This window comes from Panthera leo, chromosome C1 (assembly GCF_018350215.1).
Source record: "Panthera leo isolate Ple1 chromosome C1, P.leo_Ple1_pat1.1, whole genome shotgun sequence".
In the NCBI taxonomy this organism is placed as follows: domain Eukaryota; kingdom Metazoa; phylum Chordata; class Mammalia; order Carnivora; family Felidae; genus Panthera; species Panthera leo.
The window spans coordinates 159,075,653-159,102,917 of record NC_056686.1 but is presented as its reverse complement, the minus strand read 5'-3'; the positions used below and the strand labels follow the sequence as shown (position 1 = coordinate 159,102,917).

Genomic DNA, 27,265 nt, shown 5'->3' with positions numbered 1-27,265 from the left:
TAGAAATAAGTGAGATATAATTAGCTATAATCCAGTGTAGACCTTGACTTTCTTTCTTTCTTTTTTTTTTTTTTTTAATGTATTTATTTCTTTTTGAGAGAGAGTGAGAGCAAGAGCACAAGCAGGGGAGGGGCAGAAAGAGAGGGAGACACAGAATCTGAAGCAGACTCCAGGCTCCGAGCTGTCAGCACAGAGCCCAAAATGGGGCTCGAACTCAAGGACTGTGAGAGAATGACCTGAGCCGAAGTTGGACGCTTAACCAACTGAGCCACCAGGTGCCCCTTGACTTTCTGTTTTTAAAAGTAAATCTCCTCCTTTGGGTTATAAAGGTATCTATACAAGGGATTTAACCACTCTTCACATTTTACTAACTTTTTTTTTTTCATTTATACTATTTTATATAGTTGAGCTATACTGTACCTGTATTTTGAGGTTTTGGTTTTTTTCTATTTAACATTATATCATAAGCAGTTTTTTCTATCTTAAAAATTCTCTATAAACATTTTTGTGGCTGCAAAATATTTTATTATGTGGAGTACTTTAATTCTGCTTATCTGTTTTTACAGTACTGAGCATTTAAATTGTTTTCAGTTTTCTACAGAAAATATCTTTGGGTATAGACTTTTCTGTATTTCTTTTATTATCTTGGGTCAGATTTACTAATTCGTAATTTATTTTAAAAATGTAATGCTCTTAGTGGTACCTGGGTGTCTCAGTCATTTGAGAATTCGACTCCTGATTTCAGGTCATGATCTCATGGTTTGTGGGATTGAGCCCTGCATCTGGCTCTGTGCTGACAGCGTGGAGACTGCTTGTAATTCATTCTCTCTCTCTCTCTCTCTCTCTCTCTCTCACAATAAATACATAAACTTAAAAAAATAATAAAATAATAAATTTAGTGCTCTTAAAATATATTGCCAAATAATTTTCTAAGAAGCTGTATTAATACCAATTCACGGCAATATATGTCTGTTTCATTACACTCTCATTGGTTAGAATATTCTTACTTAAGTGCTTTCCTTTTTGACGGATGAAAATTACACCTTGTTTTAATTTGCATTTCTTTGATTGCTAACTAGGTCAGATAGTTCTTCAGATGTTTAGAAGACAGTTGTATTTCTTTTGTGTTCTATTTATTTCCTTTGCTAATTTATCTGTTACTGTTTTTTTAATGAATTCTACCCTTTTATCATATTTATTGCCAATTTTTTTTCATAGTGCATTGGTCACCTTTTAATTTGGTTTGAGTTTTGGTGTATAAAAATTTCACGTGTTTAATTAATGAATTAATGTTTAATTAATTTCACATAGTTAAATTAATCAGTGTTATTCTTGTGGCTTATTCCTTTGCTTTTGAGTTTAGAAAACTCTCCTACACCTAGAGATCCAGTAAATTTATTCTAGTTTTTTTTTTAGTGAAAAAAATCTAACATTGGTGAAGAAAATTTAACCTTCTTTTCATGATATTTGTTTATTCTTTCAATTTTTTAGGTTGGTTGTGGTGCCGGAAATAGTGTTTTTCCAATTTTGAACACTTTACAGTGAGTTTTAAAGTTTTCTCCTACAAAATTTTACATATGTATGGGGTGTTGAGAAATTCTGGGAAAATGTCACGTGTATGCTGGTAGTGTTCTTATTCTCATATAAACAATCACTGAAGCAAATTTCAAAGAATTGTTTCAGTGTCTAATTTCACGTAAACTAGGAATTACTATGAAAAGAATGTTTCACAGCTATGGGTTGTTCACCATGGGTCAAAGTAATTTTTAAAGCTTGTGTTTGCATGGATGAGAGAATAAGAAAAGAGCAAGGGATTTGACCCTTCCACTAAGCTGTGAATTGCTAACTTCAGAAATCTGTTTGTTCCTCCAGGTATGTAGGTGCCATTTTACACACACAGAATTGAGTTTAAAGCTTATTCTTAACCCTCATTTTGTCATCACTTCTGGAGCCACACCCAGTAGAAGACCTTCTTTTGTCAAATAACTTGAAAATGTTTGAAGGTAACAGCAACTAGTCTAAGACTAGACTAAAACTCAAGCAGATAGAGATGATAGGGACAGAGGTGTTTTCCTGACACATCCTTCCTGTTCACTGCTTCACGTATATGTTGTGGTATTTCCATGATGAAGACACTTCTTACAAAGCTTTTCTAGCACCTTTTACCTATTCTGTTTTGTTTTTGTTTTTTTTTAGTTTTTTTTTTCTTTTTTTACATTTTATTTATTTTTGAGAGACAGAGAGAAACAGAGCACAAGTGGGGGAGGAGCAGAGATAGAAGGAAACACAGAATCTGAAGCAGGCTCCAGGCTCTGCACTGTCAGCACAGAGCCCGATGCAAGGCTCGAACTCACAAACTGTGAGATCGTGGCCTGAGCTGAAGTCGGATGCTCAACTGACTGAGCCACCCAGGCGCCCCTCTGTTGTTTTTTTTTTTTAAGTTGATACAATAACTTTCACATTATTTTTTCCATTATAAAATCAACATGAGCACATTGCAGAACATTTCCATTAGAGGACAGAGGGGTGGGAATCACCCATCATCCTAACATAGCTACTGTTTGTTATAATTCCTGTCAGTCTTTATGTGTATTTTAAATTCTAATGATGCTATTTTTTTAGTGTTTCCTTGTAATACAATGAATTCTCATATACCCACCACCTCAATTTAACAGTTAACACAATGCCAACATTATGACACTTTTTTTTTCTTTATTTATTTTTATTTTTATTTTTATTGAGAGAACTTGTGAGCAGGGGGAAGGGACAGAGGAAGAAAGAGAAAGAATCCTAAGTAGGCTTCCACGCTCAGTATGAAGCCCAACCCTGGGATCATGACCTGACTCAAAATCAAGAGTCAAATGCTCAACCAACTGAGCCACCCAGGTGCCCCTTATTTTATTTTTTTAAAGTAGTCTTCACACAGGGGCACCTGGGTGGCTCAGTCGGTTAAGCGTCTGACTTTGGCTCAGGTCATGATCTCTCAGTTTGTGGGTTCGAGCCCCATATCAGGCTCTGTGCTGACAGCTCCGGGCCTGGAGTCTGCTTTGGATTCTGTGTCTCCCTGTCTCAGCCCTTCCCATGCTCATGCTCTGTCTCTCTGTGTGTCTCAATAATAGATAAATGTTAAAAATAAATAAATAAATAAATAAATAAAGTAAGTAAGTAGGCTTCACACCCAGTGTGGAGCCCTACATGGAGCTTGAACTCATGACCCTGAGATCAAGATCTGAACTGAGATCATTAGTCGGACAGTTAACCAACTGAGCCACCAGGTGCCCCCAGGACACTATTTTTAAATACTTATGATGTAGCGCCAAAAAAATCAGGATATTCTTCATTACTAACATAGTAAATAGTAATTTCCAAATACCATCAGATTACCAGTTAAAGTGGCCAGGCAGAAGTGATAGAACTGCACATTTGCAGGTCTGAATGGCCTTTCTCCTTTTGTCTTTATTCTCTTTGTTTTCCCTTTTCCTCATTTCTGGGCCAATGTTTCCTGTTTTATTATACCACGTAGCCAGTTTCCTTCACCCGAGTTATCTCTGAGCTTACGGTACACAGAAATTTACTACCTTGGCAGTTGATAATGTGTTACTTTATGACTCATCCCAAGGTATTATTTAGCATGTCATTTCTTTATGTCTTGTGTCTCCAGCCACTGCTTGTATTCCTTGAGGTAGAAAGCATATTTTACCCTAATCTGATTTTCCAGGTAGCCCAACAGTATAATACAGATAGTTAGAGCTCAATACATATTGACTAATATCTCTGAATCCCCACTTGTTAGTAATATTTTTCCCTTTTTACTTCTCCCTCCAGCTAATAATTGCAATCTTTTGCTTCCTTGCTCCCTGATTCTTCATGGCTCTGTCTTTTTTAAAAAAGTCATTGTAGTTCGATAACGCAAGATAATTAATTCATCATTAAAAGGCAATCAGTGATTAGCCTTCCAAAGGGAGGATTAGACTTTTTTTTCCCACCTAAGAAATTATGTTTTATTACTTTTGGAGAGTACAGGATTAGTGTTTTACATTTTCAGAATATTTTACCATAATTAGACCTCTGGAATTGAGAGGTCATATCATTCTCCAAGGATCATTTAATTCTTAAACCCCCTGCCAAGGGAGTGCTTTGTGGTGTGGTGTTAGTAGTGATATTTACACCTGCTTGCTGGGAGAAGGGCCAAGGCAGTCAGCTGATTTTACAGAAAAGCTCTGGAAAGTCATTGGGTGGTCACAAGACTTCAACTTGGGCTGCTGATGCATGGGAATTCAGTCTCAGAGGTCATGCTGCTGTCCTGGTAGGACCACATGGCAAATGGCACATACTTTCTTTAACTGCTAGACTGTTCTATATCTTGTGGGTGTTTAGTAACCACTGCCCAAAGGTTGACTGCATACCTTTTATAATGAGCTAGATGTGCCAGTGTCCAGAGAAGCATTTTGAGTTATATGGAAGTTTTTATAGAACCATGATAATTTCTTAAGTTTTTAAGTTCCTAGAAGGCAAAGGCAGATCTTCCTATAATATGATAATAGTAATAATAGTAATAGCAACAACAATTATAATAATGACTAACATTTATTAGGTGCTTACTCTGAGTTAGGAACCTTCCTAGAAACTTCTAAGAATCCCTTCAATCCTCACAGTGACCTTAGATGCCATATTTATCTCTACTTTATAGATGAGGAAACAGGATTACAAAGAGATTAAGTAACTATTCCAAGGTCACACAACTAAGTGGTATAGCCAGGATTCAAACCATAGACAGTTTGGTTCCAGAGCCCTTGCCCTTAGCCATCATATTACATCGTGCATCTGAGTGCTTACGGAAAGTTTTCAAACCCATATGACCACCCAGCAAATTAAGAGTATGAATATATGGATTTCATAGGAAGCAATAGGGGTACAGGCTGCAATAAATCACTGTTGGTTTTTTTTCAATGTTTATTTATTTTTGAGAGAGACAGAGACAGAATGCGAGTGGGTTAGGGGCAGAGAGAGAGAGGGAGGCACAGAGTCTGAAGCAGGCTCTAGGCTCCAAGCTGTCAACACAGAGCCCGACGTGGGGCTCAAACTCATGAGCTGTGAGGTCATGACTTGAGCCGATGTCAGACGCTCAACCGACTGAGCCACCCAGGTGCCCCTAAATACTGTTTTTATTTGGGACAGACGAAAAAAAAACAAGCAGTGCAAGTCATAACCAAATCCTGTTCATTATACTTTAACTTATTTGGACAGATCTTAAATTGAACGCAAATCTCCAAATGCCACAGAATGAAGGACTCCTTCTCACAGTACTCATCCATGAGTAGCATTTAAGAGTATTATCTGAGCCTGGGTGAGATTTTATTTGTGGAATTCATATTTGTGCTTGTATCCCATATTTATTTAGTAGTTCTCCTTGCTTGAAATGTCTCCTGAATTAAAGTTCTAATTATGTGTTTCAAGGCCCACTTGTATATCCTGCCACATACTGGTTTGAGCTCTCAGGATCAACTCTGCTTCTCATCCTTGGCACATGACTCCCACCTTTAAGCCCTATACCATTTATCCTTCTCCCCATTCAGCATTGCTATCCCCCTTCTTTAGAATTGTTAAAACTTACACCTTAGGTAAGACTTAGGAAGTCTGCCCTATCCATAACCCTGTAGAAGCTAGATAAAACCGATCATATCCCTAACTAGGCTATAAAACCCACAGGAGCCAGAACTATAGTTATAATTGTTGTTTCATAACATGCCAGTCTCTGTGATTCAGGCATGGTGCTAAGCAACATGATGCAGTAATTATTTGATACAAGCATATGAGGGATGACCGGGAAGAGTACTGACCCACAAAATTCAAAGTATATGCATGCCCATGAGTAACCATGGTCCAGACATTGTTACTGAATTTCAGGTAAAAAGCCAAATAGAACTTGTCTAAGTTCAGTGGAGGCCAATTAAGATTACTCAAGACTTTTATATGAATAAACATCCTCCAACCAAAAAATAACTGTATTTATTTACATCTGTAAATAAAGTAACTGAGTCTTAGAGATGATGAGTCAAATTCACAGAGTTAATAAATGGCAAATTCAGGACTTAAACGCAGGTCTGTTTGGCTTCAAAATCCATACTCTTACTATTTTATTGGACAATTTCATTTACTAACTTGTATTCTAATTCTTGATACATACATGAGTCTTAATAAATGTTTGAAAAAACTTGAAAAGATAACTAGGAGTTAATATATTAGTATTTTTTTACTCTTTTTTAGAAGTTGTATTTACATGCTATTAAAATACATATGTATTCCTGTCCCATTAGGGCATCAGAGCCTCTGTGAGAAACTCAAGAACCAAATGAGTTGTACACACAGAAAGGGGACTGAAGCACCAAAGAACACAAGGGTCTGAGCATCCTTGCACAAGGGTAGCACTTGACTAGGCAACAAGGAACTATAGGCCCTGCTGGCTGGAGGCACAGAAGAAAGACTGGGGGGGAGGAAGATGGAGCAATGATGATGGATGGCGTTGGAGGGTTCCTGTGTGAGAGTGTGATGGGACGTAAGGCAGGTAGGCCCAAGCAACGGAGAGCTTTAAAACCAGGACAGGAAGGGGCACCTGGGTGGCTTAGTCTGTTGAGCGGCCAACTCTTGATTTTGGCTCAAGTCCTGGGATGGAGCCCTGTGTCGGGCTCTGTGCTGAGCATGGAGCCTGCTAAAGAGTCTCTCTCTCTCTCCCCCTCCGTCCCTCTCCCTCACTCATGTACACTCTCTCTAAAATTAAAAAACAAAACAAACAAACAAAAAACACAAAAAAAACCAGGACAGGAATTTGAAAGTTACCTTGTAGTTAATAAGTATTTGAGACAATGCTGTTTCAGAAGTAACATGAAGGCACCCATACACCATTATAGAGAACACCATCTAAAAGGAGAAACAGTAAGCCAGGTGTCATCCAAAATTTTATTAAAGAAATACCTTTTAACAAGTTCAAGCCTACAGTTTCCTTTCTTTTGTAACCTGAGCATATGTGAACTCTAAATTTAAATATTTCTTCCATTTTCATAGGAATGCTCCAGAGTCCTTTCTTTATTGTTGTGATTTTGCTTCCGGAGCTGTGGAATTAGTAAAGGTATGCCTCATATTTTCTTTAAAGAGAGCCATGTAAGGATATAATTTATTTGTTGTTGAAGTGATATTTTTTAAATGTTTCAGTGTTATCTGTAACCATTTTTAACTGAGCTTTTACTAATTCTGGGAATCACATCATCACCTGATGCCTAAGATATTACCCTAAAATGATAGAAGTTATTTTGAATTCAAAATAAAGCTGGGAAAAAAAAGGAAAATAAAATGAAATAGAAATGAAGGGACTGGTACACCTAGAAAGGTCAGCAGGTCCTATGAGGTGATCTTATTCATATTTATGTCCCTAGAGCCCTATGCACAGACTGACACATAGTAGGCACTAGTTAAATTGAAACTATTGAAAGTAAAACAAATTTTGAGAAAGTATATGATACAAATGTAAAATGTCCTAGACTATTTGGAAAACAGTGGGGAGCCTGGGTTTGTTTGACCAATCCCCAAAAGCTAGTAAGCATTACCTTAGCAAAAAGTACTTTTAGGAAATGGGAAAGGAAAGGAAATTCTGCTAACAGAAATGTGTAGTCAATAGATGGAACTTAATTTCTGATAACAAGAGTAATAGTTATTCATGGTAGACATTTTCTAAAATACTAAAAAACCTAAAGAGAAAGATAAAATTCACCTATAATCACACTTCCTAGAGTCCTATGGTGAATTGAGGTTACTGTTTTGGTATATATGCTTCTAGTGTTGTTTTGTACTCAAACTGTGTGCATGTGCATTTGTGTGTGTGTGTGTGTGTGTGTGTGTGTGTACTCTAATTTTTTCATTATTTATTTTTTTTAAGTTTATTTATTTAAGTAATCTCTATACCCAACATGGGGCTCGAACTCATGACCCTGAGATCAAGAGCCACATGCTCCACCAACTGAGCCAGCCAAGGCACCCCTGCTCTAATTTTTTGAAAATAACAGCTTTATTGAGATATAGTTCACAGACCATGAAATTAACCATTTTAAAGTTATACAGTTCAGAGGCACCGGGGTGGCTCAGTCAGTTGAGCATCCAACTCTTTTGATTTCAGCTCAGGTCATGATCCCAGGGTTGTGGGATCAAGCCCCGAATTGGGCTCGGAGCCTACTTAAGACTCTCTGTCTCTCTCTCTGTCTCTCTCTCCCTATCCCTCTCTCTCCCTCCCTCTGCCCCTCTCTCCAGCTTGTACGCTCACTCTCTCTCTCTCTATCTCTTTCAAAAAATAAAGTATACAATTCAGTGATTTTTAGTATATTTACAGAGTTGTACAGTCATTACTATTAACTGATTGTGTATTAGAGGATATTTGTATCTTAAGCCAAAGGAGGCATGGACAAGCAGTGGGAGAGAAAACAGGATGATCTCAGTGCCTCCGAAATCACATAGGGTAGGCTTCCAACAACGCTGCCTCAAAAGCCTGCCCTATTCCACTTTTAAATTTAAAAAGGGATTGTGAAGAATACTTGTTGTTGAGTCCAAGTGCTAGACTTAATTTTTTTATGGCAGCTTGAAATAAGCTAACAGAATATGGAATCTGAAATAAAATGCATTCATATTTACAGAGGGAAGGCACTAGGGAGAAATATAAAATTTGATCTCTTTATTTTAAGAAAAATGCTAAAAGTCTGCTAACTGCTTTTTTATTATTATTGTTCCTTTATCATGATAGTTGCACTCATCCTACAGAGCAGCTCAGTGTTGTGCCTTTGTTCATGATGTTTGTGATGAAGATTCACCGTACCCTTTTCCAGATGGGATCCTGGACGTCATTCTCCTTGTCTTTGTGCTCTCTTCTATTCATCCTGACAGGTAACTGAAGACACGAGAAAGGGCAAAGCAAATGTGTAAAGCACCTTTATCAATCGTGGTTTTCAGAACTATCAAAAGTGACAATTCTTGACTTTATTATTTAGTGAACTATACCATATATAACATGCAGCCTTTTAAGTGCAGTTTTTCCTTTCTTCAGACTTTTAGAAAGAAACCGGTCAAACTGCTTCATTAGTGAGCTTTCTATCACTGTCAGAGTGAAGTGAGCATATTCTGGCAAGACACATACCTATTAAAAATGACAGTGCTTTAAGGAGATTACAAATTCAGAACAGCCTAATAGACTCCCAAGAGGGAAATTGTACTTGGTGATCAGAAACAAACATCTTTCTTTGATTTAGCATCTTACTGAATGTTCGTGAAGAGGTGGGTTGTGAATCTGTTTGGCTTCATACCAGTCTGTCACAAGACTTTAAAAAAACGTGTTTTAGGGGCGCCTGGGTGGCTCAGTCGGTTAAGCGTCTGACTTCAGCTCAGGTCATGATCTCACGGTTCGGTTCGTGAGTTCGGGCCTTGCATCGGGCTCTGGGCTGACAGCTCAGAGCCTGGAGCCTGCTTGGAATTCTGTGTCTCCCTCTCTCTCTGCCCCTCCCCTACACGTGCTCTGTCTCTCTCTGCCTCTCAAAAATAAAGAAAACTAATAAAAAAGAATGTGTTTTAAAGAAGCCCTCTAGGGAATTAGGGGTACTCAAGATTTGCCAGATTAACCTTGGACCTTTATAATCTAAGGTTGGCCTAATGCTGTCATTTAAATATTTATGACTTAGATTTTTTGTTCACATAGTGTTTTTTTTTTTTTAAGTTCATTTATTTATTTTGAGAGGGACAGAGAGTCGGAGTGGGAGTGGGAGAGGGGCAGAGAGAGAGAGAAAGAGGAGAGAGAGAATCCCAAGCAGGCCCCACACTGTCAGTGCAGAGCCTGACACAGGGCTTGATCCCATGAACCGCGACATCATGACCTGAGCTGAAACTAAGAGTTGGATGCTTAACTGACTGAGCCACTCGGGTGCCCTGTTCACACAATGTTTTGAAACAGTAAACATAGCTTTTGTTCAGAGAGGAAGTAGAAAGACATATTACCAGCTATTAAAATGATCACTTCTCTTAGAATTTTGCCACCTCATGTATATTAAGACACGTGTGGTGTCAAGGGTTGTGCATTTGTAAGTTTTCTTAAAATTGGGTTTTCTGCTCTGGTAGTAGATTTAGCTCCAGGAATGTTCCTCTGCTGGTAGATACAGACTTGATATCAACCACTCTTTGATGAGTGTGACACTTTCCCAAAGAAAGTGGGTTAATATGTGCGTTTTCCTTTGCAATTATAAAATCATTAAGACCCTTTACGGTCCTTTTACTTCTCATTCAGAGATGAGCTTTTTGGTTGCTTTTTGAAAGACAAATTAAATTTTCAAATAAATCTAAATGAAACATATTTGTACCTGGTGAGATATATCACATTTCATGAAGCTACATTTCCTCCCAGTTTCTATAATCTATGTCTTTCTACTAATCTGGGTAGAATATTGGCATCATTCAGGTACTGGTAGAAAGATGTCATCTATGTATTTTGTCTCATAGTTAAAAGAATGAATAGTTAAAAGGATGGAGTAGGTGGATAGAGAACAAGATTTTCTATTTGACACCTGTAACAGGAAGTGTTTAAATTCCAAATAAGACCACAAAACCACTACTTGAAATTAGTTTAGATAATGTATTTTCTTATGATTTGAACTGAATGTTAAAAAGAAGGGGAAGCAGATGTCTTGGAAGGATTACTGTCATTCTATAGTATGTTCATTCTATGTAATTATTATAAAATAAATTTACATGTATCATGTCCCTAGCCATTTTCTTGCCTAAAATGGTCTAAATGACCTAAAAAAAGGGTGAATGCGTAGAAGGAGGGCAGTAGTAAGTGAAAAGGCAGGACAGTATCTTTAGAGTCATTTGGGACAGTGATATATTTAGCCCCGTGAAAGTTTTGGAAAAGTGTCTTCCTGACAGCTTGGAAAATCCATGCACAAACGAATGGCAAGCGATTCTGCTAGACCTTGAGTCTGGGCATCCTAGCCTAAATGGGAATAAGCCACAGGAGGCTACAAAAGAAGAGCTAACTGTCCTTATCATTAAAATAAAATACAGTATAATATGTTTACCACAGATCCAAGCAGAGAGTAGGTAGTCAATAAACACTCCTTTTTAAAATCTCTTCTTCCTTTTCCTCACCCTCCAACTAGAGGCAGATGAGGATAGCAGAGTTGGCCTGAGTGGAATAAAGAAAGAAAAGGAGCCTTCACCCATTATTGTCTTGTCCATCTCCCCCAGCCCTCTCCCACCGACAGTTCTCAGGAAGTGGCTCTGGAAGTTGGCGCTGAGCCAAGCAAGATGGGATGATGAAGAAAAGCAGCTCCCCACCCTTGCCTTTACTCACAACCCCAGACATTAAAGGATAATTGGGAAGAAAGGATTTGCAGACGGAGATGGCTGTATTTGGCCATTTGTTTTTCTGCATCTTTGTTTCATGCTTGTTTTAGTAATCGTTGCAGAAAGATATTTTTCTCAGTACATAAAACATTTCTTCTGAAAGTGGATATTTTAAGGATTAGATACAGTTTTCTTTAATTGCCAAAGCCTAAGGCCATAAGCACAGTGTGAAAATAACCTGTAATAAAATAAACAAGGAAAAATATTTTTCTTTTTTCCCTTTCATGTACTTATGTTCCAGTTTTTTAAAAGAGCATTTCATCTAATTATGCCACCTCTTTCTGTTATATTTCTGTCTTGTTTTCATAGTTACTTTAATTTCCTCACTACTTCCTTCAAAACCTGACATAAATCTGGCTTTTAACTCCATTATTCCACTGAACAGTGTTTTAACTGGAAGGATTTACAGATTATCTAATCTAAAACCCTCATTTTTAAAGTAAGAAAAATCTAGAAGCTGTAAGTAGCATGGATGAAGCAGAGATGGGGAGGACTTAGCACACAGGCTGCCATTTACCATTCTCTGCTCAGGGCAGACACTGATAACTGATTTTGTACCCTGATTGTCATTCCCAGTGAGCCCTAAGAGCCCTTCTCAATAGAGCTCTGTAGGCAGCCAGTGTCAGTCACTTGGCATTAATATGAGATCTGAAATCTTTGCCATCTCTGGCCCATAATCACACATAAGACCATAAACTTAACCAAAAACATTAAGTCAAGAGCAGTCACAAGGGGTCATATTTGATTGAGAGCCAAATGAAAAGAATAAATAATAAAAGAAAGAAAGTAAAGGCTTCCCAGTATTGAGCTGGGGGTGGAGTGTGAATAGAATTTAAATAGGCAGAAAGTAAGAAGGAGAGAATTCTTTGAGGGGAAACCATGTGAACGAAGGCATGGACTGCTTCAGAGCCAAGCATATAACAGTTTGGCGAGAGTTGATGCTTCACATTGAGAAGTAATGGTAAAGATGTTAGAGAGATTGAGACCAGTTGTAGGAGATCTCAAGGGCCCAACTAAGAAATTAAGATTTTATCCTATGGATTAAAATCATGAACATTTTTGAGCAAAGGGATGATTTGACAAAACCATCATTTTAAGCGGAATAATTCATCAGTAATATACAGGAAGACTTAACAAGGGGAATAATAAAGCATGTTAAGAAGTAGTGTGTTTTCAGGCCTAAGGAGGTAGAAGTTTGTACTAAAGGAGCACCAAAGGGAAACAAAAAAGAGAAAAAAGCCATCAGTTAAAAAAAGAACACCTAGAATTGGATGACTAGATGGTTATGGGGAGGTTAGTGGAAGAGGAGAAAAAGGAAAGGGGTTAAGGATGTCTCTGAGGTGTTAACACTTTGATGAATGATGGTACCTTTGAACTAAATAAAGGAGAAGGAGCTAGTCTGGGAGGAAAGATGATCTCTGTTTAGATATGTGCAATTTGGAATAGCTCTACAATGTTTTTTTATCTTCAAGGAAAATGAAGCAACTTCAGTGTTTATCTGCCTTGGAACTACCTTAACTTGATGTAAATATCAGGAGCCATCTGTGGTTTTGCAGGGCAGCTTTGACATCATATATCAAGCTCTCTGAAGTCACCACTCTTGTCATTTGGGTGATTACTTGATACTCTAGGCCTTTTGATTCTTATCATTTAGCAAGTTGGTACCCTTTTTCCTTTCTATACAAAATATATATATTTTTGTTGCCCTTATTTTTGTGGGTTAGATTTTTTGGCCCCATCGAGCTTTCCTTATTTTATCTCTAAGAAGGTTAGGATGTGGCATGTAAAACAAGATTTCTGTAAACAGTGTCTTGCTTTGTTTTCAAAGGATGCAAGGTGTTATAAACCGACTGTCCAAGTTACTGAAGCCTGGGGGAATGCTGCTATTTCGGGACTATGGAAGATATGATAAGACTCAGCTTCGTTTTAAAAGGGGTATATTCAGCTTGGAGTTATTTTCATGTGTTTTAAAGAATGCTTTGTTTATATTTTATTTCAAGTTTTTGTTTGTTTTGTTTGAAGGAATACTAGGTTTCTCTGATCGCAATTATTTTTTTTAGGTCATTGCTTATCTGAAAATTTTTATGTGAGAGGAGATGGTACCAGAGCATATTTCTTTACGAAAGGTATGCTTATCTATAAGGGGAAATAATTAGCTGTAAAAAAAAAAAAAAAAAAAAAAAAAACTCTTTGGTTAGTCTGTCACCACACTGTAGCTGTTCTACATGAAAGCTTGAAAATGGCCTTTTTGCCTTTTAGTCTTTTCCCAGCTGAAACTGCTTTAAAAGAATCACTTGTTTCATCTTATACCCAAATGAAGATGTAGTCTGTTCCATTTTGGAAGTACTGTTAGCCCAGATATGAAGAAGCTGATGACATACCACAGCCAAAGGAGGGAATTTGATTTTAAGAGTCCATAGAAAATTACTTGTCTCTTGTCAATTTCTCCTTTAAAAAAAAAAAAAAAAAAAAACTTTTAAAATGAATTCTGCATGCAAGGATTTTCTCCAAACTTATGTGAGCACTTTTAAAATGTGCCATTTGGGGTCTCTGCAAACTAACAAAAGCTCAGAACAGAGGGCACCTTTCAAAATATTTAAATTTGCAACCAGTAGTAAGTAATGTATATCTATTTATGCCTGCTATGTTAAACTGTGTATATTGGTATATTTCTGTGAAGTAGAAGAAACCTATTTGGTTTCACAGGTTTCCTTAACTAATTTGTACTAGAGAGTTTCTTGGTTTAAATGAAATTTAGATGGTCAGTCATTCCATTGTTCTTGACTGTCTCCTTTTCCCCCCACCAAGCCCCAGTCACATATACATTTGATTGCCACTTTTGTCTCAACAGGGGAAGTCCACACTATGTTCTGCAAGGCTGGGTTAGATGAGAAGCAAAATCTGGTTGATCGTCGCTTACAAGTTAATAGGAAAAAACAAGTGAAAATGCACCGAGTGTGGGTTCAAGGCAAATTCCAGAAACCATTACACTTGACTCAAAAACCCTCCAAATTGGTATCACCACTCCTTTCTCATGGCTGAGTTATGTATCATGTTAAGGTACAAACCAGAGGATTACACTATTCAAAGACTTCTGTAAATCTTTCATTTTTGAAAGGGAAGACAAGAGAATTTGTATATCCTGCTGTTTATCATGGGTGAGCTCTTTTGTTCATTTTAAGCACTTGTAAATGATTTGGAAGAGTATACCATATTCTGTGCTCAAGCTTGTTTGGGTTTATTGTGTCTAACCATTTTGTTTGTTCTTTGAATTTTATAAGCATTCAGTTAAATGACTGATATAAGTCAGATGATTCTGAGAAACTATACCCTGCCATTTTTTAGAAGTGGGAAAAAAACATCTATTTATACATTAGTCTAACACAGTTAAATTCTCTTCCTCTCTTATCTGATAGCGGAAAGGCAGCTCTCCTCGTTTCCTTGGCCAGTCACAAAACCAAGACTAAGGTGTTTGTTTTGTTGTTGTCTGTTTTTTCCCAAAACTCTTTTTTTTTTTTTTGATTCAGAAACTAATGTCTGAAATAGAATGTTAGTTTCTCTTTCCTTTCCTAAAATTGGGGAAGTATGACCCAAGCTAACATTATTTTCAGGCTATTCTTAGGCATACCAGTTGTAATCTCTCTTTAAGACAACTGCTATACACGAGAAAATTCTTAAATTGTAGCAATTAAAAATTTATTTACCACCTTGCCTCAAAAAGGGTATAAGTTGGCTTTCAAATTGTACTTTGTAAAAACAGAGTTTCTAAGATTGGTTTTTCGTTTGTTATACAACATCTACTGGGTACTTACATTGTGTGAAATTATATGGAGTAATACAACAAAGACTCAGTCCTGTCTTCAGGGAGCATAAATAGGATCTGGCTGGCAAAGAAAAATGTGCACATCCCAAGCCTCTCAATCACAATCTCTGATAATATATGAACAGGTACTCAAATAGGGAACTTATCAGCTAGTGGACTTTGGTTATGAGCCACAGAAATCTGGAAGAAATGGATAGTCTCTTGAAGGACCACCATGGGAAAAATTTAGTTCCCACTGTTTTTTCCTTTTTGAATTCACTTAAAATTCAGTTTTCTGTAAGAATGTGATTGGTCCCACTTGGGTCATGGATTCATCTCTTGACAGGTTGGGGCAGGGTGGCTTCATTGACGATGCGACTGAATGTATGGAGTGGAGAAAAGTTCCTCAAAGGAGAATGAAGACCTTGTTATCAAAAAAAGAGAAGAGGGATGCTGCCTAGTCATAAATATGTCACGTAGTAGTGGTAGCAGCATCAATAGTGGTTCCAAAGAGAGAGAAAGATTAGCTGGTGGGAAGGAAAGGGGAAGTATCAGCATTCTGGGGGAGGTGGGTGTGAGGCTAGTCCTTGAACATGTGCTCTCAGAAGATGATGAAAAACAAGTGTGTTTGGTATGGACCATTTGAGATGAGGAATCATGGACAGAAGATAGGGAGGTCAGCTTATAGACAGCTTTGAATAGAAGAGCACATTTTGGGGGGTCGCTTGGGTGGCTCAGTCAGTTAAGCATCCAACTCTTGATTTCTACTCAGGTTATGATCTCACGGTTTGTGGGATGGAGGCCCCACGTCGGGCTCTGTGCTGACAGCACGGAGCCTGCTTGAGATTCTCTCTTTCTGCCCCTCCCCTGCTTGCACTCACTCTCTGTCTCTCTCAAAATAAATAAACTTTGAAAAAAAGGGGGGGGACACATTGGGTTCTAGTCTCTGGATTGGAGCAATCTGAAGTTTGTTTCTTTGTTTCTGTTTTATCCTACTGATAGCATGTTATGAATATATTTAGAGAGATTAGGGCATCTTATGTAGAATGGAATGCAGTGAGGTCAGACGTGGGAGCAAGGAGGATCACAAGCTTTTTGCATATACTTGCCTTGGTAGCAATTCCTCAGAAGTACAATATTAAGGTTTCTGTTTAAATATGCTTACGTCAATAATCCAAAAGTTGAAATTTGCCTGAGACTCTTCACTCTGTTGTATTTCATAATTAAAGTGTACATTTAAAGCCAAACTAATGAACGTATTACATACAACAAGGGCAGTTAGATAAGTTAATGTTGCTATGGGAACCCCAGTAGATCTTCTTGTGTCTCAATTTAAAAATCATGGCCTAAGGTGGTTTTAAAAACAACAGAAGATAAAATCATTCTCACATCCTCACACATGTAAATCATTCTCTCTCTCTCTCTCTCTCTCTCTCTCTCTCTCTCTCAGTCCTAAATAGCAGATTCAAGCCAGGCTTTTGACTGGCACAGTAAAATTCAGCTTTGTGTCTTTCTATAATGTATTATAGCATGTAGTTAACCTTTAGAAACTTCAAAAATACATCAACCAAATTTGGACTGTGAGACACAAACTGGGCTCTTTTGGGCTCCGTCTAGCATAGACCTCTTAATCCACATGGCTGCTCAATAGGTCATTTCTACCAGTGTCTTCTGCTTGTCTGGTCAGTCTTTCTCTTGCTTAGCCCACCTAAATCAGCCCCCTACTTAAAGTTGCTGCTAGACAAAATAACAGATTTTTGGCAGAGGGGGAAAAAAAAAAGGAGTGGGGGGGTAACCTTTTGCCTATAGATAATAAAAAATCATGTGGCAATCCCTATAAAATACCACCAGCATTCTTCACAGAGCTAGAACAAACAATCCTAAAATTCATATAGAACCAGAAAAGACCCCAAATAGCCAAAGCAGTCCTGAAAAAGAAAACCAAAGCTGGAGGCATCACAATACTTCAAGCTGTATTACAAAGCTGTAATCATCAAGACAGTATGGTACTGGCACAAAAACAGACACTCAGATCAGTGGAACAGAATAGAGAACCCAGAAATGGCCCCACAAATGTATGGCCAACAAATCTTTGACAAAGCAGGAAAGAATATCCAATGGAAAAAAGACAATCTCTTCAGCAAATGGTGCTGGGAGAACTGGACAGCAACATGCAGAAGAATGAACCTGGACCACTTTCTTACACCATACACAAAAATAAACTCAAAATGGATGAAAGACCTAAATGTAAGACAGGAAGCCATCAAAATCCTTGAGGAGAAAGCAGGCAACAATCTCTTTGACTTTGGCTGCAGCAATTTCTTACTTGACATGTCTCTGGAGGCAAGGGAAACAAAAGCAAAAATGAACTATTGGGACCTCATCAAGATAAAAAGCTTCTGCACAGTGAAGGAAACAATCAGCAAAACTAAAAGGCAGTCAATGGAATGGGAGAAGATATTTGCAAATGACATATCAGATAAAGCGTTAGTATCCAAAATCTATAAAGAACTTATCAAAATCAACACTCAAAAAAACAATCCAGTGGAGAAATGGTCAAAAGACATGAATAGACACTTTTCCAAAGAAGACATCCAGATGGCTAATAGACTCATGAAAAGATGCTCAACATCACTCATCATCAGGGAAATATCAATCAAAACCATAATGAGGTATACCACCTCACACCTGTCAGAATGGCTAAAATTAACTCAGGCAACAACAGATGTTGGTGAGGATGCAAAGAAAGAGGAACCCTTTTGCACTGCTGGTGGGAATGCAAACTGGTGTAGCCACTCTGGAAAACAGTGTAGGGATTCCTCAAAAAATTAAAAAAAGAACTACTCTACAACCCAGCAATTGCACTACTAGGTATTTATCCAAAGGATACAGGAGTGCTGTTTCAAAGGGGCACATGCCCCCCAATGTTTATAGCAGCACTATCGACAATAGCCAAAGTATGGAAAGAGCCCACATGTTCATCAACTGATGAATAGATACGGAAGATGTGGTATATATACAATAGAATATTATTCAGTGATCAAAAAGAATGAAATTCTTTCCAATCCAATCCACAATGTGGATAGAACTAGAGTGTATTATGTTAAGCCAAATAAGTCAGAGAAAGACAGATATCATATGATTTCACTCGTGTAGAATTTAAAATACAAAATAGATGCACATAAGGGAAGCGAAGCAAAAATAATATAAAAACAGAGAGGGAGACAAACCATAAGAGACTCTTAAATACAGAGAATGAACTGAGGGTTGCTGGAGGGGTGTTGGGTGGGGGGATGGGCTAAATGGACAGGGGGCATTAAAGAGGGCACTTGTGGGAACGAGCACTCGGTGAATGAATGTTGTAAGTGATGAATCACTAAATTCTATTCCTGAAATCATTATTACACCATATGTTAGCTAACTTGGATTTAAATAAATTAAAAGGAAAAAAAAAAGACAGGAAATGTATTCTTCCCTGGAGCCTTTCCAGAAGGAAAGCAGCCCTGCCGATACCTTGATTTTAGATTAGTGAGACCCATTTCAGAGTTCTGACCTCCAGAAAGTAATAAGTTTGAGTTGTTTTAAAATCATGAAGTGTTGCAAATATATCTGCTTGGGTATTAGCTTAAAATATTTGATAACTGCATGAAATTTCTAATTTTTTCTTCATAAACATAAAGCTAGGACCAGTTAGGCAGAGTTTGATATTTAAAAATTCTTCTGAGGGAGCTGAATTTCAAAAGGACAGTTTTCTTTCTAATCGAAAAAGATGTTCCTTCATCTTCTTGCAAGATAGAAACAATGAAATATTCTGTATTAAAAATGCACCCTCTATTTTTCCATACTTCTAAAAATTCGCTTTTGAGTATTTTCCAAATGTAAAAACTCTCCTACACAAACTGTTCTCAGAAGTTTGCAAAAAAGCCAAGGTAACGGTTTCTGTTATTAAAAGTTTTGCATTCTGTATGACACATTTGTTGTATTGAAACACCAAGTTAATGTTGACTTCTGAGAAATTATTTGTGTTGCTTGACTCTGGTCCATATGCTTTGTCTCTGAATTATGAACACACGGAGGTTTCTACCATTATGCAATCTAAATAGTTACTTTAGTTTGTGAAACCTCACCCATAGGCAAAGAGATGTCCCCCTGGGCATCTGAATCATTTAGACTGAAACTTCAGGTTAGCTAAATTCTTGCCCCCAAACTCTTATGCTGTCTTCCTATGGTTTTCTAACTCATCAAAGCCGAATTCTGAAACTGGAACTTATCACTCGTTGTTACTTCTAATTGGTTTTAATGTTTATTATGCTCCTCACAAGTGCAGATAACTTCACATTTGCATCACTAATAGACCTCTTTCAGAGCCTCTGCTCCTTCTGCTTCCTGCCTCTATTAGTCATCCGTAGACGACATGTTGGCGTGGATTTTCCCTCCCCACATGTGAAAGTGCATTGTAAATTCTAAAGCACTGAATATGTGTGAGGTATTGTGATTAGTAACAACATTTACAGTCTATAAGACAGTATACAGAGTATTCCAGCAACAGAAACTTTTTCAGCGGTTTCATGAGACCTTGTGAGAAAGACAGTAAGATGCCGTGGAAAAATATTGCCTTGGAGTCAACAGAAAGCTTGGGTCTTAGTTCCTTTTGAAACACTTAGCTACTCTTTTTTTTATTAAAAAAAAATTTTTTAACATTTATTTATTATAGAGAGACAGAGTAAGAGCATGGGAGGGACAAAGAGAGGGGGAGACACAGAATCTGAAGCAGGCTCCAGGCTCCTGTCAGCACAGAGCCTGACACGGGGCTCGAACTCACAAATCGCATGACAAGTCACGAGATCATGACCTGAGCCAAAGTCGGACGCCCAACCGACTGAGCCACCCAGGCGCCCCAACACTTAGCTACTCTTAATTTAGCTCTGAGTGCTGAGTCTTTTATAGACTACAGTTTTATATATTAAACTATTACTTCATTTAATTTTCAGACTGCTGTGAATTCATTTCTATTATAACCATTTAACAGATAAGACAGGGGCCCTGAGATTTGGGATAACTTGCCCTGGATATCACAAGTCAGTGAGAGAGCCACAGTTTGGACCCAGAACTGATTGCAAAACCTCTAGTCTCCTCAGCACACTTTTAATTGATAGGCTCAAATGCTGCTGGGAAAGCTGCTGGAGGAGAAAAAGTGCTCCTGAATCAAGCGGAGAATTATAGCAATGGGTAGGAGTTTGGATGAGACAATCTACAAGGTGACAGCTCATTCCAGATCCAGTGATTCTTTGAAATAAGTAGGTTGCATTTGGTCCACAGTCACAAACTGGGAAGGAAAAGCAGGAAAGGAAAGAGAGGAATGACAGAGCAAAAGCTTTCAATCAGTTCTTTTCAGCATTCTGCATATGTTTACTTCTGTTCTCACCCCACCCCCTTCAGGCTTCAGGCTTCAGGCTTCAGGCTTCCATTTGGCTCCCCTCCGAGTGAGCAGAGCACCCATCACTTGCGTACTCCTCACTTAAAGAAAAAAAAAAATCAGTCTGAAAAAGCCCTTAACATGTCTTCAAAGGGATTCAGCTTTTGTATAATCTAAAATATGTGAATTCAGGGATTGTCAGTAATAAAATACAAGTGGAAACATCTTTATTTAAAACATTGTATGTACATTAATGCCAATTCAAGCCTAAAATGTTGAGCATTTCTTGGAATATGGTTTGGGATTTGAGAGGCACAAAGGTACCTGCAAGATGACTTTGGTGTTGTTATAAATAGAAGTAAAATAACAGTTGCATCTTCAGTTATAATGAATCTTATATTGTGGCTTCAAAGCTGCAAAAGAGAATGGATGCCAAAATCTGTCTTTCATTAACATATGCCTTAAATGACAGGGAAGAGGTGTTGAAGACAAAATTACTTTTTCCTCCGAGTATGAATCAGCAACATGCAGTAACAAGTAATAATAGTTCTGTGTATGAGTGCAGGCAGAGGGTAAGAAAAACAGCATCAAATTGAAAATGCAAGTGCACCTGCCGGAGAGGCCCAGGAGGCTGCAGAACACAGCTCCCCAGAGCACCATTCTGAAGTGTCTCAGAGCACAGTGACCCTAACACTGGCAAGCCAGGTTGGCATGAGATGGATGGAGCACAGTAAAACCTGCAGGTGGTCAAAGAGAGCCCCCCGCCTCTTCCCCTGGAACTACAAGGCACCACTACTTGTTCAAGAGCTTGAAACAGCTGCTTTGGATTCTCTAGTGCATGTGGTTTCACAACCACTTAACCTTTAGTAAGGAACAGCTAGAGGCAGGTGAATGAATAAAAATACATGTTAACATTTCATAAGGAGAAAAAAAAAATCAATACTTTAGGAGCACATGGACTTCAGAGAGTCACAAAAAGCGTCCAGTTAGCTGTGTCCCTGGCTTCCCAGGGATTTGCATCTTTATCTTTGATTTTCTCCAGCAGGTAGGCACCAAGTTGAGCCTGGGCCCCAGAAAATACATGTTTTTCTATCAGATGTTGCCTATCAAATGAAGTGAGCCATTGATTGCCTCCTTAAAAGCCCCAAGCACCATCTCTCCTACTTGGGCTGATGGGTTTGGTCCAGGAAAACTGTAAGTTTTGTTAGGCTTATACAAGTTTTTTGGCAGTTTTTTCAATCCATTGCTCCCTTATGTGACACTTCCTAGCTCCTTGCACAAAGAGCAGAAATGAATTTTCTTTCTCCGTTAATCTTTATGTATTGATTATTGGTTGTTTCAGAATCATTGAGGAATGGCAATCACACTTCAAGTCTTTCAGCCTTTTTCATTGGGAAAAAGAGCCAAAACTGTGTGACTTCGTAAAATTAATGATGAGATGCCTTTGAGGTTTTTTTGGGTTTTTGTTGTTGTTCTGTTTTGTTTTAATGCTATGTACTTACCACAGTCAATGCTATGCAATTGCTGCCTCATTTCTCTTACCTGTCTCCCAAGGGTGACTTATCTTCCTCCTGAGGCTATCCTACTGAACAGAATGTTTGGCGTAAAGAATGTGATAGCTCTCCATACATCTTTAGTTATGCCCCAGTCCCTCAGGTAACTGAGACCGAGTCCCCTCAAGCAGCATTTGGAACTCACACTGAAAAGCACCTGAAAGAGAATGGCTGAAATTGCCAGCGTCACATGCTGCATTGAAGCAAGGAAATTTCTGTCTCCAAGGATAATTGCTTTTTTCATTGCTCATACTTCTTCCTTCACAGCCCTCATTTATTTTAATGTATATATTCCACTTTGACTCTCTAGAAGATATTTTTAAAGTTTTTAAGAAATCCAAATGAAGGATGCAATTCAAGATCCAGAAAAGCATTTATTCTATTTATCCTTTCCCTGAATATATTCTTAATCAACCAGTCTTTCTGAGTGTCTCTTCATTTGCAGCTTTGTTTCCTAATAGAACACTTGGGCTCTGGAGATTAGTGAGACAAAGCTTCATTATAACCATCCTTGTTTTACTCCCATGTCTTATATGGTTTCTCATCCTAACTCACTCTCCAGGTGCTTCTTTCTCTTGCCAAATAGTGCAAGGAAATACTTTTGCAGATCTTTTGTTTACTTTAGAAAAAACACTGATCCAGTCTTTCCCATTCGGGAGTGCTGCTCATTTCCTGACTGGCCTTTAAAGTTTGGCTCAGTAGCAACTTGGGGATTTGTTTTCTACCCAGAGTGGAAGGAGCCTGGTGCCCAGCAGCCCCATGCTGGAATGGGAATTAAGTTCTGCTCATTCCCTGGATACATAAGCTGATGTTTTCCTCATAGATTTTACCCCCATTCCTCAAAGTTTTCATGTTTATAGTCATTTAGCTCTGACTTTTTAAAAGGCATTTTAATAGGGTTGTCTCTCCTCCAAGTGCACGCAGAAGCTGATCATGTACACAGGGAAACTTTCAAGAATAATGAATTCCCTGTTTGCTGGTTTTTACCTACAATACAGTGTGCTGCACAACATTTGCCCCTGCTCTGGTTCCATCGCCAGTTGCCTGGGCTGGTATAGAAGGACCTGCAACACCAGAGGAATTTGGCTTGGGCTGCCTCACTTTCTGGGCCCCCAAGACTGCTAAGTTAATGAAGCTTTGGTTATTATCCAGTTGGACATTTTCTTTTAATGTTTGTTTATTTATTTCAAGAGCCAGTGAGCAGGGGAGGAGCAGAGAGAGGGAGAGAGAGAATCCCAAGCAGGCTCCATGCTCAGTGAAGAACAAGACCTGGGGCTTGAACTCACAAACTGTAAGATTATGACCTGAGCCAAAACCAAGAGTCAGCCACTCACACAACTGAGCCACCCAGGTGCCTCTGAACATTTTCTTATTTCAAGTTTTATGCATTTTTTTTTTTTTTGGTTCTTTCTTCTCTTTGGCACATTTACATTAAATCTTATTCTACTTATGCAACTGTATCTATACTTAATTATGTTTGTATATGAATATAAGTTACTTTCGGTTCATCCTACCTTGGGGAATTTATTTATAGTTCTATGAGGTCAGTAACTTTCCAAAGGGACCACTTTCCAAACCTGAAGCCGATGCTTTTCTATATTAATGCATTTTTACATTAAAATATGTTTGGACTAGCAAAGTTGAATGATAAAAATAGAAAACACTGACAAAGAACTACATCAAGGGGGTGGGTACTGTCTTTTCTTTTTTTAAGTGTACTTATTTATTTTGAGAGCGAGCACAAGCATGGAAGGGGCAGAGAGAGAAGGAGAGAGACAGAGAATCCCAAGCAGGCTCCAGGCTGTCATCGCAGAGCCTGATGTGGGGCTCAAACTCATGAACCATGAGCCAAAACCAAGAGTCAGACACTTGGACTAAGTCACTCAGGCACCCCTAAGGACTTAATCTGTAATACAAAGTAATAAGGCCGTAATTGGGGGTGGGGAAAAGCAATACAAAGCCATGGGCATAAATAGGGTCTAGTTGACAGAGTCAATACGGTGACAAGGAATCTAGGGTCAGTCATTTCTCAACCTCAGCCAGGCATAGCTAGTCATCACTAGGAAGGGCTACCAGAAGAAGCAAGCCACACTCTGGCTTAGAGAAAGTAAGCAGTGTTCACAGGCAGATTAACCAAATACTGCTCCAGTGACCCAAAGAAAAATGCAAGGTCAGAGAAAATTATAGCAAGAGTGACTTGTAACTGAATCTCAGAGAAATGGGCTGTAAACTTAAATGCCCCCTGGCCTAGCTCAGAAAGAGCCAAAAAAGAGCCCTAAGTTGGCCTTGGAAATGGAAAGGCTGGAGAGGCCATGAGCTTTTTCCTGTTTACCTGAATTATACCATAGAAACAGCTAGTAAGACATTTTGTTCTTGATACCTTTTGGAAGAGCAAAGACTCCCTTTTATCTGATTCTTCCTTTTGATTCCAGGACCCTTATGTTTTCCATCATGATGTGTCACAAAGTATGAATTTATTGATCTTCAAAAACCTGGAAAGATGGGACACAGCTTTAGGAGAAACACACCCAGAGAAGTGCAGGCAGAAGGGGACATTGAGCCAGAAGATTGCCCTCATTCACCAGTATGACAGAGGAAGGTACAGATTACATATCAATATGATGTAGTCACCAAGTAATTCATGATCTTCTGACCCTCTGCGAGAAGATTAATGGAAGGCACGTGAAGAATGCAGGCCAGCATAGCCTATGAGACAAGGCCTCAATGTATAGTCACCACCATTTAGTTAGGTTTGAGAGAAGCCCCCAAAATATCTCTGTGTTCCTGCCCAAACTTCAAACCAGCTGAGAGAAGCTGATACTGGAGAAAAATGGCCCAGGGTACATGGGAAAAATTGGCTTCCTACTATTCAATCCAGGAATCAAGACCCACAGATTGACTGTGCTCATGGGGGTCTGCCCCTGTACAGCCTCTTACAGAGTAGCCAGTTTCCGAGAGAGAGAGAGAGAGAGAGGAGGAGGACTAGGTTAAGCATGCCTAATTCGTTTCCCAAATTCACCTGTATAAGGTACTCTACCTCTCTCAGGAATGAAGAAAGCAGGATTAAAGAAACCAGGTGGGCCCTCCACATGGCGAGAAACAACAGGAGTGGGCGTTACCTGAAATGTTTATAAGTGCCTAGTAAACTTATGCCACATCTACTGAGGCTAGAGCAATGTGGAGTGGACTCTACTATGCCCTTTGTGACTTGCTGAGTAGTAGGCTTAGAGAGCTACCCCTTCACTAGTTGTTCAGCATTTACCTATAATCCTGCGGCAGTGGACGAGGTCTATGAGCACCTGCCTTGGTGATGGATGGAATCTTCAGGGTATGCACTGACACATGTAGACAGTTGGAATGCTGGGAACTAAAAGTGAGTTTCCAAAGGTATTACCAGTGAATTATTCTGGAAACCCTACTACACTTGAATCTTTACTAGACTGCTAAATAAATGGTCAGGAGATCTAACAACTCTGCCAAGCCCCGCTTCTATATTGACTTGCAAAACAAATAACTGGCTCTAGCCCAGCACTTCTCAAACTATCTGAGGTAAAGGATGAGTTGTTGCCTTTTGTTTTATTTTGCCTATTTGCAACCTGTCATAGACCAATACTTTTCAAAGATAAATTACTAGGAAAAAAAAAAAAAAAAAAGACGTCCTCCAGTTCCTGGCATTGTGTTTCCTAGTCTCTGCCCTCTCCCCAGCAATCTCTCCTTATTATCTCCCAGGCAGCCAGTGTATACCAGCTACATGTCAAGCGCTGCTCTGGTGTTTGGAAATAAAGGGATGAACAGGAGAAAATAAAGATGGGTAATATACAAGCCCAAGATTTTTATTAGATTCAACAGACGTAAATTTATTCAGTTTCTCTACTTACCTTGACACAGGCTGGCAATAAAACAGACTAGCATCTGCCCACAGCCCACACCTTGAGCTGCCCTACTCTAGACCACGGGAGACGACTAAACCCACATCACGTTATTTGTTCTGCTTCACCTCCTGAACCCTGTGTCCCTTCACCTTTGGGTGTACAGCACCAGGACCCGGCTTGTGCACCTAGAAAATGTGTAGTTCAGGTGCTCAGTGCTGTTGCCTGGTATCCTTTTTACACACTTGGTTGTATTAAGCACCCAAAACCACACCACACCACCCAGCTCTCACCAGGATTTCTGGTGATTATTGTTCCTTTTACTTGTTCATTTTTTAAAAAATAGCTTTTTGTGAATATGTGAACAGGTGCTTAGTAGTTTCTATCACGATTTAAAATGGAAGGGAGATGATTCTATTATTCTTGTGTTGAAGTCAAAACTTGTGATTTTTTCCCCCACTGAATGGTGTTTTAAAGACAGAGTTGATGCCAAACTCAAAGAACGTGGGGAACTTGGGGAAGGCCGGAGATAGATAAGATTATTAATAGTTTATTTATAAGGCTGTGTTTAGAAGCTAAAGAAAATGTTTATTTGTCCTAGAAGAAGAGCACACTAGAAGATGAGAATGATAGTTCCCAGGGAGGAACAGGCAAAAAGGGTTCTCAGAGAAGAAACACAGGACCCATCTGGGTATCTGAGCCTCAGTGTCCTAAACTATAAATTGGAGACAATATTGCTTACCTGAAGATTGTTGCAAATACAAAATACAAAGCACATCAAATGTAAGGCATGGTGCCTGGAGATGATTGGTGCTTAATAAGTGATAATTATTAATCTATCACTAATAGTTTTGTGTTTTTTTTTTAACAAAGGATGGTGATCAAGTCTTTGTCTCTTTTGAGGAGAGGAGGAGAAATGGACTCCTTCTGCAATATAAATAAATTAGTCATAAGAAACTGTTCCTAACTATGAAGAGTTGAGTTTTTTATTTCAGAAAGTCATTTCTGTTTCCTTGGCTTAGATTCAATTCCGTTCAAACATTTATTAAGCACCCACTGTGTTCCAGAAACTGTGTTGGACACTGACAATACTAGGGTGAATAAGTCCTGGGCCCTTGCTTCTTAGATGCCTGCAACTTAGGCCGGATGCCCATTTGTCTGAGATGTGGCAACTATCTCTCACGTAAATTGCCTA

General features: G+C 38.7%; 1 protein-coding gene across 13 annotated transcripts in view; it reads left to right on the top strand.

The window, feature by feature from the left end:
- METTL8 (methyltransferase 8, methylcytidine) overlaps nt 1-27,044 on the top strand; it is a 99,429-nt gene extending 72,385 nt beyond the window's left edge. For 6 of the 13 annotated variants that reach the window (XM_042949107.1, XM_042949115.1, XM_042949105.1 and 3 more), the window contains 7 exons: nt 1,492-1,541; nt 7,063-7,126; nt 8,786-8,925; nt 13,259-13,365; nt 13,491-13,556; nt 14,282-14,588; nt 24,634-27,044. In XM_042949107.1, coding sequence (XP_042805041.1) covers nt 1,492-1,541; nt 7,063-7,126; nt 8,786-8,925; nt 13,259-13,365; nt 13,491-13,556; nt 14,282-14,472 — 618 coding nt within the window. In that variant the 3' untranslated portion in view covers nt 14,473-14,588; nt 24,634-27,044. Of the gene's footprint in view, nt 1-1,491; nt 1,542-7,062; nt 7,127-8,785; nt 8,930-13,258; nt 13,366-13,490; nt 13,557-14,281; nt 14,657-24,633 lie in introns of those variants that run through there. The other 7 variants (XM_042949114.1, XM_042949113.1, XM_042949112.1 and 4 more) reach the window with 7 other exon arrangements.
- Nucleotides 27,045-27,265: the final 221 nt, after the last annotated feature.